Source organism: Fundulus heteroclitus, unplaced genomic scaffold (assembly GCF_011125445.2).
Source record: "Fundulus heteroclitus isolate FHET01 unplaced genomic scaffold, MU-UCD_Fhet_4.1 scaffold_63, whole genome shotgun sequence".
NCBI lineage: Eukaryota > Metazoa > Chordata > Actinopteri > Cyprinodontiformes > Fundulidae > Fundulus > Fundulus heteroclitus.
Window position 1 is genome coordinate 1,802,916 of NW_023397066.1, and position 12,733 is coordinate 1,815,648.

Below are 12,733 nucleotides of genomic sequence, written 5' to 3' on the forward strand. Positions count from 1 at the left end.
ATCCTAAACAATAATAACTGAGTTCCCATCTTTACTAAATGAAGAGATGGCGGTGATGAAGTTCCAGCACTTTTATTGAGAAACAGAGCAGAGATCACATAGATGGAAAGTAATCGCACCCCACGAGCCCGCTGCAGTCTGCCCTGCCTCTGCCTGTCTCGCTTTCCGGCTCTCCCTAATACTGCACAGTGGCCTTGGCATGAGACAAAACAAAGACAGTCTATCGTAGACAATCAGCTGCAGCATTTGGCCTTGCAATCAGCAAACAGTGGATCTTATACACAGCAATCATGTCTGCAGGCCTCCTATGTCTGAGTGGTGTGAGCCCATAGTGACTTCAGAATAATATTTTTATAACATTCATCTCTTTTTTTTGATGATGCCGTTGTCGGCAGGATCTGTGTGATCACACACAAAACAAGATGACCCATCACATGAAAATGTGAACAAAACACAAAGGACCCATTTCTGTAAACTCGTAAAGTGGGACCCAAAAAGTTCCCATGTTGGAACCAGGCAGTGCTGGAACTTTTAGTACAGATTAACATGAATGCTTCACAGAGTTTTATCACACAAGAGGAAAGGTTTAGCTTTTATTTACAATTTAGGGTTCATCTAATTAAGTAAGGCCGGTTTCAGGTCCCTTTGTGCACATTATTTTAATTTTACATTAGACTAGCTAAACCTGTTCAGTAACCAAGGTCGAATCCGTCTACTCTATTCACACCCTGAAAACCCCTTACTTGGTTCTCCATTCTCCATTCCCATGGACAATCATCCATCACTTTCATACCTTACAAATCCAGGAGTACCAGTGTCGGGCATCAGAGGGCAGGCTGGGCCTTTATTCACCAGAAAAACTCATCCTTTCTAAAAGATGATAAAAACTGATGTGACCCAAGGTGAAATTCCGCTCTCGGCCAATCCTGAGCAAGAAGTCCCTGTATTGAAACTAGGAGTTACCATTACCAGCTAATATTAAAGGATATTTAGAGCCAATCTGATCCTGGTTCTTCCTATATCAAAGTTAAAAAAGTGCATAAACCTTAGGTATCTGTGTGTCTGAAGAAAACAGTTTCCATTCTTTATCATACAACCATATTGATCAACATAATGCAACATCACGGTGTAGATGTCATAACACAATAAATCAAACATGAAAGTCAGTGGAACAGAGCAGTTAAACAAACAGTAACACAATATGAGAGGAGTCAGAAACGACAAGAACACAAAGTTAAGAAAGCCTTCAGGTCTTTCAGGGCACTAGGCAGAAATTAATTTAATCGTGCTCAGGGTTCTTCAGGCAACTCCTCCTGTTGAAGAATACCAAATCAGAGTTCTTTGTCTTCTTCATCTCCAGTCCTCTTCTTGTTCCCCCCTTGAAGGCTGGACAATTGAGCTGGATGGTAATAAGTGTTTAGTTCTGGATTGACAATGAGCATTTTATTTTGCATTTCTCCCTAATAAAACAAGATGGTCTGCAGAACAACATGCATTAAGTTCTTGAGTTATAATAAAACTAATCACTCAACACATTTACATATTGGTAAATAACAACTTTTTAAAACAACATATGAAAGTCTTTATTTAGCTGTAAATTCTGGTTAAGTATTTCAATCAAAATAAAAGTTGTATAATCACAAACACAGTTAAACTTAACAAAGACATTCCCATTTTGTAAGTTTCCAAAACAAGACAAAAATAAGAACTTTATATGCAACAGTAAACCATTAACTTAAAACACAAGTTTAAATCAAATTCAGTACAATGTGGAAGAATCCAGATGAGACAAATTAGTTAATGATTAGACCAATTAGACTTACTTTTGCAGAAGTGTACATAACACAGGAGTGGGTATGTGATCATTTTCATTTTAATGCTACTAATTATTTTAGTGATTCATTCTGGTTCCTCTGTTACCTTGCATAATTTATCTTTCTCAGCTGAAATAGACATTGACACAAATGTTTAAAATTCCTTTATATGTAACGTTAAAAAATAGGAAAACAATGTGATGAACAGAGTTTGGTGTCTGAAATAAAGAACAGACCTATCTTCTAATTATTACATGCAGTTTTTCATGTATACAACCGAAATTCATAAATAGTTCCAAAAATTTGTTTTCACATTTCCAGCATTTGCATTAACCTGAATTAGAACAAAGCAACATAACAAGAAAAATACATATTTCCACCCTAAGGAAAAAGAATCTGCCAAACATAACACACACACACACACACACACACACATATATATATATATATATATATATATATATATATATATATATATATATATATATATATATATATATATATATATATATATATAAATAAAAATATATAATTGTGAGTTAGATTTGTTCTAAAGACACTGGTAAATTACTGATAGGCCAGAAGTTTCTCTCCCTTCTCTACTTTAGCTATGATATCTGCCTTTTCTTTCATTTTCTCCAGAGACTGAAGTCTTTCCTTCCAGCCTGGTTTGGCCTCCTGTTCCTCTCCTTTCATCAGCATGTTGATATATTCTGGAGTGGTAAGGGGTTTTGGGTTGAGAACTATTTCCTTCAGTCTGTTCAGACACTTTGCAGCCTCTGCAATCAGTTTCACTACATCATCCTGATTAGATTCATAATCAGAAATCAGGTTTCTCATCAGCTTCTCCAAAGTCACCTTCTGCCCACAAACCTTCTCGTATTTTTCTTTTATCTCCTTCAATGTTCTTTTTTCGTGAATTTCTGTATATTCCCATCTGAAACTCTGGTTAGAATGCACGTTCCAGAAACATTTCCCTGGACACACTGTACAGTATCCCTCCGGCCCCATTGCCCCACACCCTTTTTTATCCCCATCCCTTTCAATTTTACAAGGGAAGTGACAGGTAACATGACACTGCAGACAGTTGGTGATGTACTGCTCAGTGTGAGAAATATCTACTTGTTCGGTTTTTGTCATGCTAATGTGAAACTCAAAGTTCTCATTCTGTCTGATCTCTGCTTCGTGCTCTTGTAGTTTTTCCTTTGTCATTCTTATTTCCTCAAGTTCGGCTAAGCCTAGTTTAACCTTCTTCTGTAGCTCCTCAGCGACATTTTCCAGCTGTTTTCTTTCTTCCATGACCTCTTTGGTCATTGTCAGTCTTATGGTTCTGATGTCAGTTAGACTATCAAAGAAACTGGCCATGCTCTTTGTGCCCATCTTCCAAAACTCAAAGGTTTTCTTATTAAGCCCAATCGTGCGTCTTATTGCTGAGAATTTGTTGGAAGCAAACAGCACTGAGTTATTAAATATGAAGTGAAACGGTAGCCCGTCATTGCTTTGAGGAAATGGGACACCAGACACTTTGATGGCTTCTAGAACTGGTAGCTGCTGCTCATCTGCATACGTCACCAGAACTCTGATGTTTTCTGCCACATCTTTGCCAAAGATTGACAGGGCTGAATCAAACACGTATCTCTGTGTTGATGTCAGTTCAGTTATAGCAGCCTGAACAACAAAACACACGGCATCAATTTCACCGACACCTTCCTGATTAGTAAAGAGGTCACGCAGCTGCTCTGTGATCTCCTTGTCTCTGTCTATACCTCCATTGCCTCCAAAGCCTGGAGTGTCAACAATAGTCAGAGAGTAATTCACTCTGAAACCCTCCTGGTGGTAGAGTTTGTACAGCGTGATTTCTGAAGTCTGACCTTGAACTTTTGACTTTGACTGGCCTTCATCCACTAACTTAAACCGAAACGAGTCTTCCCATCTAACGCCTAGAACGTAATTTACCATCGCATTGATGACAGTGGACTTCCCAGCACCTGAGGCTCCAAGGACCATGATGTTTCGATTACAGTTCCTGGATTTCTCTCCAAAAGTGAAACTTTTGCAGCCTTTAATGTCAATTTGTTTTTCTTCTGGTGGAATTTTGTAAAGCGGTAAGCAACCATTTTGTGATGGCAGAAGAGTGCTTTGTTCTTTAACAACAACAGCCAGTCGTTTACCTTCTGCCTTTGAATCAGTGCAGGTCTGATTTGGTCCTATGGTGACTGACAGCCAATGCAACCAAAGTGTTGCAATAACGACAACCAGTACAGTAGTTGTTGGAGGGGTTGAAAATTTGTGAACCACAATGACTGTCAGTGTTAAGGTTCCTAATACTTTAGGATTTTCTAATGCTGGGATGATTACATTTGAAACTATCTTTACTCTTTTGAGTAAGTCTATCAGAGTTGAGAGTAACAAGAGTATCACAACCACAACAATCTGGACAGTTATTATCAGTGACAGGCACAGTGATTCTTCTTTGCTGTCCATCTGCTTGCAGTCAAACCTAAGAAAACAACAACGAAAATATGATTTTTATCCAATTAATTATTTAGTAGTCCATACAAGTCTAATAAAATATGATTTCATAGACACTGAGAAACCAAGCTACAAGTAAATCATGCGTCCTCTGTGATTAAGGGCTTCCCTGTTTGAAATGTTTAAAAGTAATTAACCTTTTATGACACATTTCGTATATTTCCTAATGTGTGAATTAGTACCAGAGAATACATTCAATGACAAAAAAATTGTCATCGCTAACTGTTGCTCAGTGGGAGGAGAAGGGGTTTGCAAACTGAAAGTTCTTGGTTCAATTCTAGCTGTTTTTATAACCTGACTTTCGCCAGATGGATATAGTTCCACTGAGCTCCACACGGCTCCACACATCCATCCGGACTCGCTGCCATTGGAAGGGATTTCATCACCACATAAAATGGACAAGCCAATCAGGATCGCTGGGCGGGATTTCTGTAGATGTGACGTATCAGAGAAGCGGCTGTTTGGATTCAGACAATGGCAGCTTGCAGCGATGAAGCAAGCGGGAGACATTGATGCTGCAATATCATCAGTGTTGTTCAATCTACTGAATATTAATTATTAAAAAAAACACAATAGAACAGCTTTGAAGGCTTTGTTAGTGGAAACAATGTTTTCACTCTTCTCCCTACTTGATTTGGCAAGAGCTTGTATAAATATAAACAAAGACTTGGAGAGACACACCTACTTTTGCTCAAAATGAAAACAAAATCCTCCAGAAGCAGTGTGGTTTCAAGTTTACAGGTTTCTTGTGAAGGGTGGGTGTATAACAATTTTCAAATGCGTGCAACACCAAGTAGTTAATAACTGGAATGGCTAGTGTTTAAGTGGAACAGGCTGGAGGTGCCAGAACAGGTTTTTCTGAAAGAATCTTTCGGGTTAAGAAACTGAACTGAATCACTTCATTAACAGATTTACACAATTCTCAGCAAAGCTGAGGACAAGGTTGTTGTATGTCCTGGTCAGGACTGGACTGAACTTCAGCGTTCTGTTGCGTTCTATAAATCTGGACACTCACTCCCCCCAGTGATTCAATCTGCCATTTCCTCATGCATACCGCAGGGAATGGTACATGCACATGCTTGTCGCCCCAGTTTCCAGTAACTTAACAGACACACAGAGCAATAAAACTGAGGGCAAAGGAGGCAGGAGATGAATGAGGAAGAGCAGGGAAGACACATTATGTGTGTTACAATATATTTTCCTTTAGTTTCTTGATTTTTTATATTTGTTATAGCCAGACATGGCTTTAATTCTGTACATTGACCTTTGCTGTTCTTAATTTAATATTTGATTTTCCATCATGTCAATAAGGCCTATTTTTTGGTGATATATAGGTTAAGTTTTTATTTCCCCCCACTTTAAACATTTATTGTTTTCATTTGAGTGCAGTAAAACTAATTTAAAAAACTGACATTTAGTCACATTACTTTTATTTGTTTCTTTTACATGCTGGAAATGTGTGCACATATAATGCTTATTCATGTCCTGATCCATATAGCAGAAGCAGAAACAGCACCACCACTTCCCACACAGTATTGGTTGCTGAAACACTCACACCTGTACTGCATGAATCGGTAAGTGTTTCCTTCCCACATTCACTGAATTAAGATTCTTGAACCTACTGGAAACACCACTGTACCGCCACTGATTTGTGATTCTAGTGTACTGCTGAACGTGGCAGGAGATCAAGTCACTCAACACTGAGTCGAGTCAGTCCTGTACTGCATGTGAATCAGTGGTGCTGTGACTGAGTCAAGAGTTGCAAACCTGCTGGACACACTGCTGTACTGTTTCTGATTCATTAATAACCACTGATTCATTTAGCGTGAACATGAACCCTGTATGCCTTTATTCATGCAAGGTCCGAATCTTACTGAAAGTAGCGCTGCTGACTCCTGTACTACCCCAAGGATTTAGAAGGACAGACAAACGGGATTTGGGATTGATAATACACTGATTTATGCAATGGACTTTCGGAATTATATTTTTTTTCCAGAAGGAATAGATTTCTGTTCCAGAACTGGTATTTAGCTATGCATTTTTACCTTTTTCGAATGAGCCATACATCACAGATGAAATTACCGAGACTTCGGTGTGGATTTAAAATATGGCAGCAGTGCTCTGTGTCTGCCTACAGATGGGAACCCTCTCTTGCGGGGAAGTACTGTGCTGAATGTGCTCGGCCCGAACAAGGTAGGCATCGATAATTTTTTTGACCCAAAAGGTGAATAGTGAGACGTGCCTATTCCTTATAACATCTGGTTTTCTTGCCATTATTTGTAAAATCTTTAAGCGTCATTTTAGCTTTGAAATCAGCAAAAAAGAAAAGAGTGTTGGAACAGACTATCATTATTTAAATTTGCTATTGCTCTTCTTTGTCAATCATCGCTTCAGAGATGCTGCTATTTCATCCGTGTTGTTCATCCATCCATCCTCTTCCTGTAATCCGGGGTTGGGTTGCGGGGGTAGCAGCTTCAGTAGAGAGACCCAGACGTCCCTCTCTCCAGCCACTTGGGCCAGCTCCTCCAGGGGAATGGACTGGTACAGCGCCCGCTTCACAGCAGACGCCGCACCACTCCGCCTGTTGATCTCCTGCTCCATCTTCTCCTCATTTGTGAGCAAAACCCCAAGATACTTAAACTCCTCCACTATTGCTCCTCCCCAACCCGGAGAAGGCACTCTACCCTTTTCCGGCTCAAGACCATGGTCTCAGATTTGGAGGCACTGATCTTCATCCTGATGTTGTTCTATCTACCAAATATTAATTCTTCAGTAATTCCACCCTTCTCCCTACTGGGCTTGGCAAGAGCTTTTTAGCATGGCAGTAAAGATGATGGACAAGTGGTTTGTCCAATCATATGCAAGGATTTTTGACAAGGTCCCGCCTTCTGAAATACATCCCAATGGAGCAATCTGAGATGGATGTGTGGAACTCAGCAGAACTACATCCATTTGGTGAAAGTCAGGTTATAGCTTTTAATGGCTGTGAGCAGAAAATCATTCTAATTAACAGAAATAAAGTCATGGAAACATTGGCCTGTGTGGAATTATTCCATATAATGTGTTTCTGATGGAGGTACTGAAATAAGTTAACTTTTGGATATTATTCTAATATATTGAATATTACTGTATATCTCCATCCTTTTGTGACCTTATGCCATTTGACCTTCCTAATATATCTTGGGTATTACATTAATTAACATATATATTAAAAATATTATATGTTATTTAGAAAGACTCCACTAAAATATATTTTTAGTTTACAGCAAGTTAATGTCAGTGAAATAAATATTTTGAGTTTACTGTAGGAAAACTAATGATTCATTATTCTTTTAAAGATGAATCACAAAAAACCTTGGTCAGGTGTTGGAAACAAGACTTGCAGATCAAGAAAGTGTTTGTTTGTATTTCTGGTCTTGGTCTGACGAATTCCTGAAATACAAGAATAAATAGAAACTATTAAAGTTTTCCTTTCCAGTCATGAAAGTACATTATAAGTATTAAGTATCTCTAAATGATATCTGGGTCATTGTGAACACAGAAAATGCTGATTGATGTTATTAGACAATAGAGCAAATACATAAAGAGCAAAGCAATTAAAGCTTTAATTGCTTTCAATAAGAGGAATGGACAATCAGTTTGATTCAAGTTTGTTTAAGGTTTAAAGGTCATTAGGAAGTTGTATTTAACTTTTTACATATTTATAAATAAATTCATTAAAATGTTAGCAGTTAACAACTGTGAGTACCAACTGCATCTGTATGAATGGAGACCAGTTGCTTACTGTTAACACCACAACATTATTTTTCTCGATGCATTTTAAGGAAATGCACAAGAGAAATACAGATGATAAATGAAACATTATGTTACATAACAAAATAAAACACAGAAGTTGGTAGGTAGGTAAACAGTGAAAACTCAAGAGAAAAAGGACACAGAGCACAAGCAGAGTATCAGGTAATTAAATGGAGAAACAGGGTTCATGACAGGAGAACAGAGTAACAGAAACTTTAGCAGTGAGAGATGAAAACCAAAGAGCTTAAACACATTAAGTGTGGAGAAAAAGCATAGCGAGCAAGGCAATCAGGATAGAATGATAAATAGCTGAGGTGAATTAATTGTGTGGGAGCTGAGGGAGCTATACAAATATTGGCAGGATCTAAACACAGGGAAGAAATCTAAAGAAAATAATATAAAATGTACATAGAACGAAATAATAAACTAAGATAAAACACCAAATGAAGAACCTGAGACAACAAAGTTAGAAACGCAAACAATGCTGCCAACAGATCATGACAAATCAAGCTCATCAAACGTCTAACATGCACATTGATTAAGAGAGGAAATTGGATCACCAAGTAGATTCAGGCTGTAGTGAGAAGTGTTGAACCAAAGCATTACTTTACCAACAGTTGATTAATAAATTTATGATAGAAGTTGCATAGATTAAAATAAAGTGGAGCAAACCTTTATTAATAGCTCTCTGCACACTGTGGCTCGGTTCTGAAGGGGGATGAGTTGAGCCAAACTGGGTCAATTCATACAAAATTGAAAATTAGTCACAATTTAGATATGATTTGTTGAGAAATGAGATTTTTGAACAAACTTGATGACACATCCCCTAAATCAGGCTTGCTAGAGTCCAGTCCTCACAGACTGATATCCTGCATCGTTTAGATGTGTCTCCTGCCCAACATGCTAAATCAACTCCTCAGCAGGTATTCAGGTACTGCTAATGGCCCAGTTATTTGAGTTAAGTGTTCTGGCAGAGACACATCTAAAGGAGGCCATGTCCAACATCATACTGAAATAAACAAACTTTGTAATTTTTCGCACACAAGCTGAAATAAACAACATTCATAATTTTTTTGAAAACTTACCTCTAAGTCTTCAGAGAAAATGATCGAGGATTTCTGTTGCTGTTTAAAGTTGCTTCTGTTTATATAAAAAAAAGATTTGGAGAGACACACCTACTTTTATTCAAAATGAAAACAAAATTTTCCAGAAGCAGTTTTGTTTTCACAACTGTCAAATGCTTGCAATACCAAGCAGATACCAAGCTGTTTCAGTGGAACAGGAAGAAGGTTGTTTTGAAATAATCATTTTGAGCAGAGATTGGTTCTGAAAATAAGTTTTTACACACTGATAACATTGCATAAACCCAACCAATAAACCATACTTTAACACTTATTAATTTGTTGTTTGTTTGTTTCTCTGTATTTGACAAACTAAGGCTGAATCACATGTGTGTGATAAGTGCAATTGGGTGCAATTTGTCCTTTTTTTTGGTAGGAGTTTTCGTGTTGGGGCACTAGGGTGGAAACGTCTGAATGTCATTGTGTATGTAGTTTTCTGTTAATTTTTCAGGTTGGATTTGTACTGCCCCTCCCTGGGCTGCCACCTTACCTGTGGCCGCAAGGTTGTCGGTACAGGTCGCAGTGGCAACCCTCGAACACGCTGGTGGACACCAGCGGTGAGGAAAGCCTGCAAGCTGAAGAAGGAGTCCTATCGGGCTTTTCTGGCCTGTGGGACTTCGGAAGCAGCTGATATGTACCGGCAGTCAAAGCGGCAGGCGGCTAGGCTGGTTTTCGAGGCAAAAACTCGAGCGTGGGAAGAGTTCGGAGAGGCCATGGAGCAAGACTTCCATATGGCTTCGAAGCGATTCTGGTCTGCTATCCAGCGTCTCAGGAGGGGGGAGCAGTGCATTACCAGCACTGTTTATAGTGGGGGTGGTGTGCTGCTGACCTCGACTCAGGACGTCGTGAAACAGTGGGCGGAAAACTTTGAAGACCTCCTTAATCCCACCAACACGTCTTCCATTGAGGAAGCAGAACCTGAGGAACCTGACCTGACCTACTTTAAAAGCCTGTGGTACATATCCATTTACTAAGGATAGATTAATCATGTCTAAAATAGTGCCACTGATCAAAGGGAATGTCTCCTTAAACAACTTGGTTGGGATTGGGTCTAACATACAGGAAGAAGGTTTAGATAAAGCTAGAATTTTACATAGCTCAGAAAGCTCTACTGCTTCTAAACAGTTCAAACACTGCGCAGGTTCTAAAGATTCTTCCAACACTACCTCACTTGCTGAGGATAAGATAATCATGTTTGGGAGGATGCCAACTATTTTATTTTTAATGGAATCAATTTTATCTATGAAGAATCCCATAAAGTCATTACTGCTAAGAGCTAAAGAATTGGATGGATCAATGGAGCTGTGACTCTGAGTGTCATGGTTTAGGTTTTGTCTGGTTTCTTTTCTTGTCATTTTTTGCAGTTCACTCGGCTCACCCTCCTTCAGCAATTAGTCACACCTGTCTGGACACTAATTAGCCTTCATTCTCGTCACCTGTCAGGCTCCCCTTATAAACTCACCTCGGTTGTTTCCTCGTCGCTGGCTCGTAGTGTTTGTTCCTGACCATCATGCCTGTCTGCTCCAGTTTCCCCGCCTTGGTTCCTGTCTCGTCAGGTTTGGGTTTTGTTTGGCTGCGCTGCTAACTTTTGATGACTTCGTCTTGGTCTCGTTCCTTGTTCCGCAGCAGCCCAGCTCCACTTTGCCTTGGGATTATTGCTCATGTTTTTGGACTCTGTACCTGCCAGCCAGCTCTTGCATCCTTCACCTCCGACTGGTAAACTCTGGTTTCTCATGTCACCACCATCCACCTGCAATAAACTGTCTTAACGAACTCCTCTGACTGTTCTAGTTAAACAGTTTTACTGTTTTTAATGTTCTTTTTTGTTACTACATTCTATCCCTACTTGCTTTTATTCTATTTTCTATCTACATTTTATTATTTTGCTATATCTTAATCATGTAAAGCACTTTGTATTGTCTTGTACTGAATTGTGCTATATAAATAAATTTGCCTTGCCTTGCCTTGCCTCTGTGTGTGCGTGCTGTGTCCGGGTTCATCCACAACAAAATCATGACAGTACGAGCCAGCCAAAAGATGAACTCGAGCACACACAGAGTCATGATGCAAGAGCTGGCAGGATCCGCTCCGGGAAGGATATGCTCCGCCTCAACCCGGAATCTCCGTGGGTGCCATCCGCCGCTGGAGATGCTCCGCCTCGACCCGGGATCTCCGTGGGTGCCATCCGCCGCTGGAGATGCTCCGCCTCAACCCGGGATCTCCGTGGGTGCCATCCGCCGCTGGAGATGCTCCGCCTCGACCCGGGAGCTCCAGGGAGATCTTTGTCTCGCCGGACTCACAGTTCTGCGGGCTTCCGCCTCTGGTTTCGTCTCGCCTGGGTCGCCGTGTTGCGACGCCTCGCCTTTGTTTCGTCTCGCCTGGGTCGCTGAGTTGCGACGCCACGCTTCTGTCTCGTCCCGCCTGGGTCGCTGAGTTGCGACGCCACGCTTTTGTCTCGTCTCGCCTGGGTCGCTGAGTTGCGACGCCACGCTTCTGGCTCGTCTGCCGGGGTCGCATCCGCGACGCCCCGCCTCTGACTCTGTTTTCCTGGTCCGCCTTCCCCGCTGCTCAGCATTAAGGACGGCGCTCCTCGTCGTCGCTGCCCAGCGCTAACTGTTGCCGCTGCCCAGCATGCTAAAGACTTTGCTGCCCAGCGCCTTTTGGTTCTGCTTTGGTTTCTAGTTTTTGCTTTATGTTTTGGTTCCAGTTTTAGTATTTGTTTCGGCTTTGTTTTCTAATTTAGCTTAACTTGTAGTTTTGTCTCAGTCCTATAGTGCTTAGTTCTCGTCTTTGTTTGGTATGTTTTTACTTTATTCTGTCTGATTTCCTTTTTTCTTGTGCTCCATAGGTTCCTGCGCTATTCGGGTTCCTGCGCTATTCGGGTTCCTGCGCTATTCGGGTTCCTGCGTTCATTAAAGGTCCCGGCGCTCATTGAAGGTCCCGGCGCTCATTAAAGGTTCCTGAGCTCCCTAGTTAAAAGTAATGTTATTTTGTCTTAGTCCTAGCGTTCATTATTTTGCCTTTGTTTTGAGTTATTTTTTGGTCCTTGTGTTTTGAGTTACTTAACATTCCTTAGTTTTAGTGTATTTCAGTGCTTCTTAGATTTCTTAGAGTTCCTTAGTTTCGGTCTTGCTTTGTGTTCTAGTTCCTACTTTAGTGTACTTGTTCCTGCCCCAGTTATCAATTTTTTCCCCCTTGTGACACGTAGATTTTCTAGTTTCTGTCTCAGCCCTGTAGTTCCTGTCTTCATTCTCAAGTTCCTGCTTTAGTCCTGTAGCCTTATTGTTCCTGTCTTAGTTTCTGTCTTGTGTCTAGTCCCTACGCTGTATGGGTTCCTGCGCCGTCTGGGTTCCTGCGCTGTATGGGTTCCTGCGTTGGATGGGTTCCAGCGCTCTTAAGGGTCCCTGCGCTCTTAAAGGTCCCTGCGCTTATTTAGGTCCCTGCGCTTGTTAGGTTTTCTGTTTGTTCTGG

General features: G+C 40.5%; 1 protein-coding gene across 1 annotated transcript; it reads right to left on the reverse strand.

The window, feature by feature from the left end:
* Positions 1-2,381: 2,381 nt before the first annotated feature.
* On the reverse strand, positions 2,382-8,832 carry LOC105923706. The gene is made up of 3 exons (XM_036133461.1): positions 8,814-8,832; positions 2,886-4,314; positions 2,382-2,618 (listed from the first exon to the last, which is right to left on the reverse strand). Exons 2-3 carry the CDS (start codon positions 4,296-4,298, stop codon positions 2,382-2,384), a joined length of 1,650 nt encoding a protein of 549 aa, XP_035989354.1. The 5' UTR covers positions 4,299-4,314; positions 8,814-8,832.
* Between the last annotated feature and the right edge of the window lie 3,901 nt (positions 8,833-12,733).

Coding starts and splice junctions, on each gene's coding strand:
- LOC105923706 (XM_036133461.1), bottom strand. CDS start 4,298: ATGGACAGCAAAGAAGAATCACTGTGCCTGTCACTGATAATAACTGTC. Junction 2,619..2,885: donor CCAACTGTCTGCAGTGTCAT/GTTACCTGTCAC, acceptor GAATCTAATCAG/GATGATGTAGTGAAACTGAT.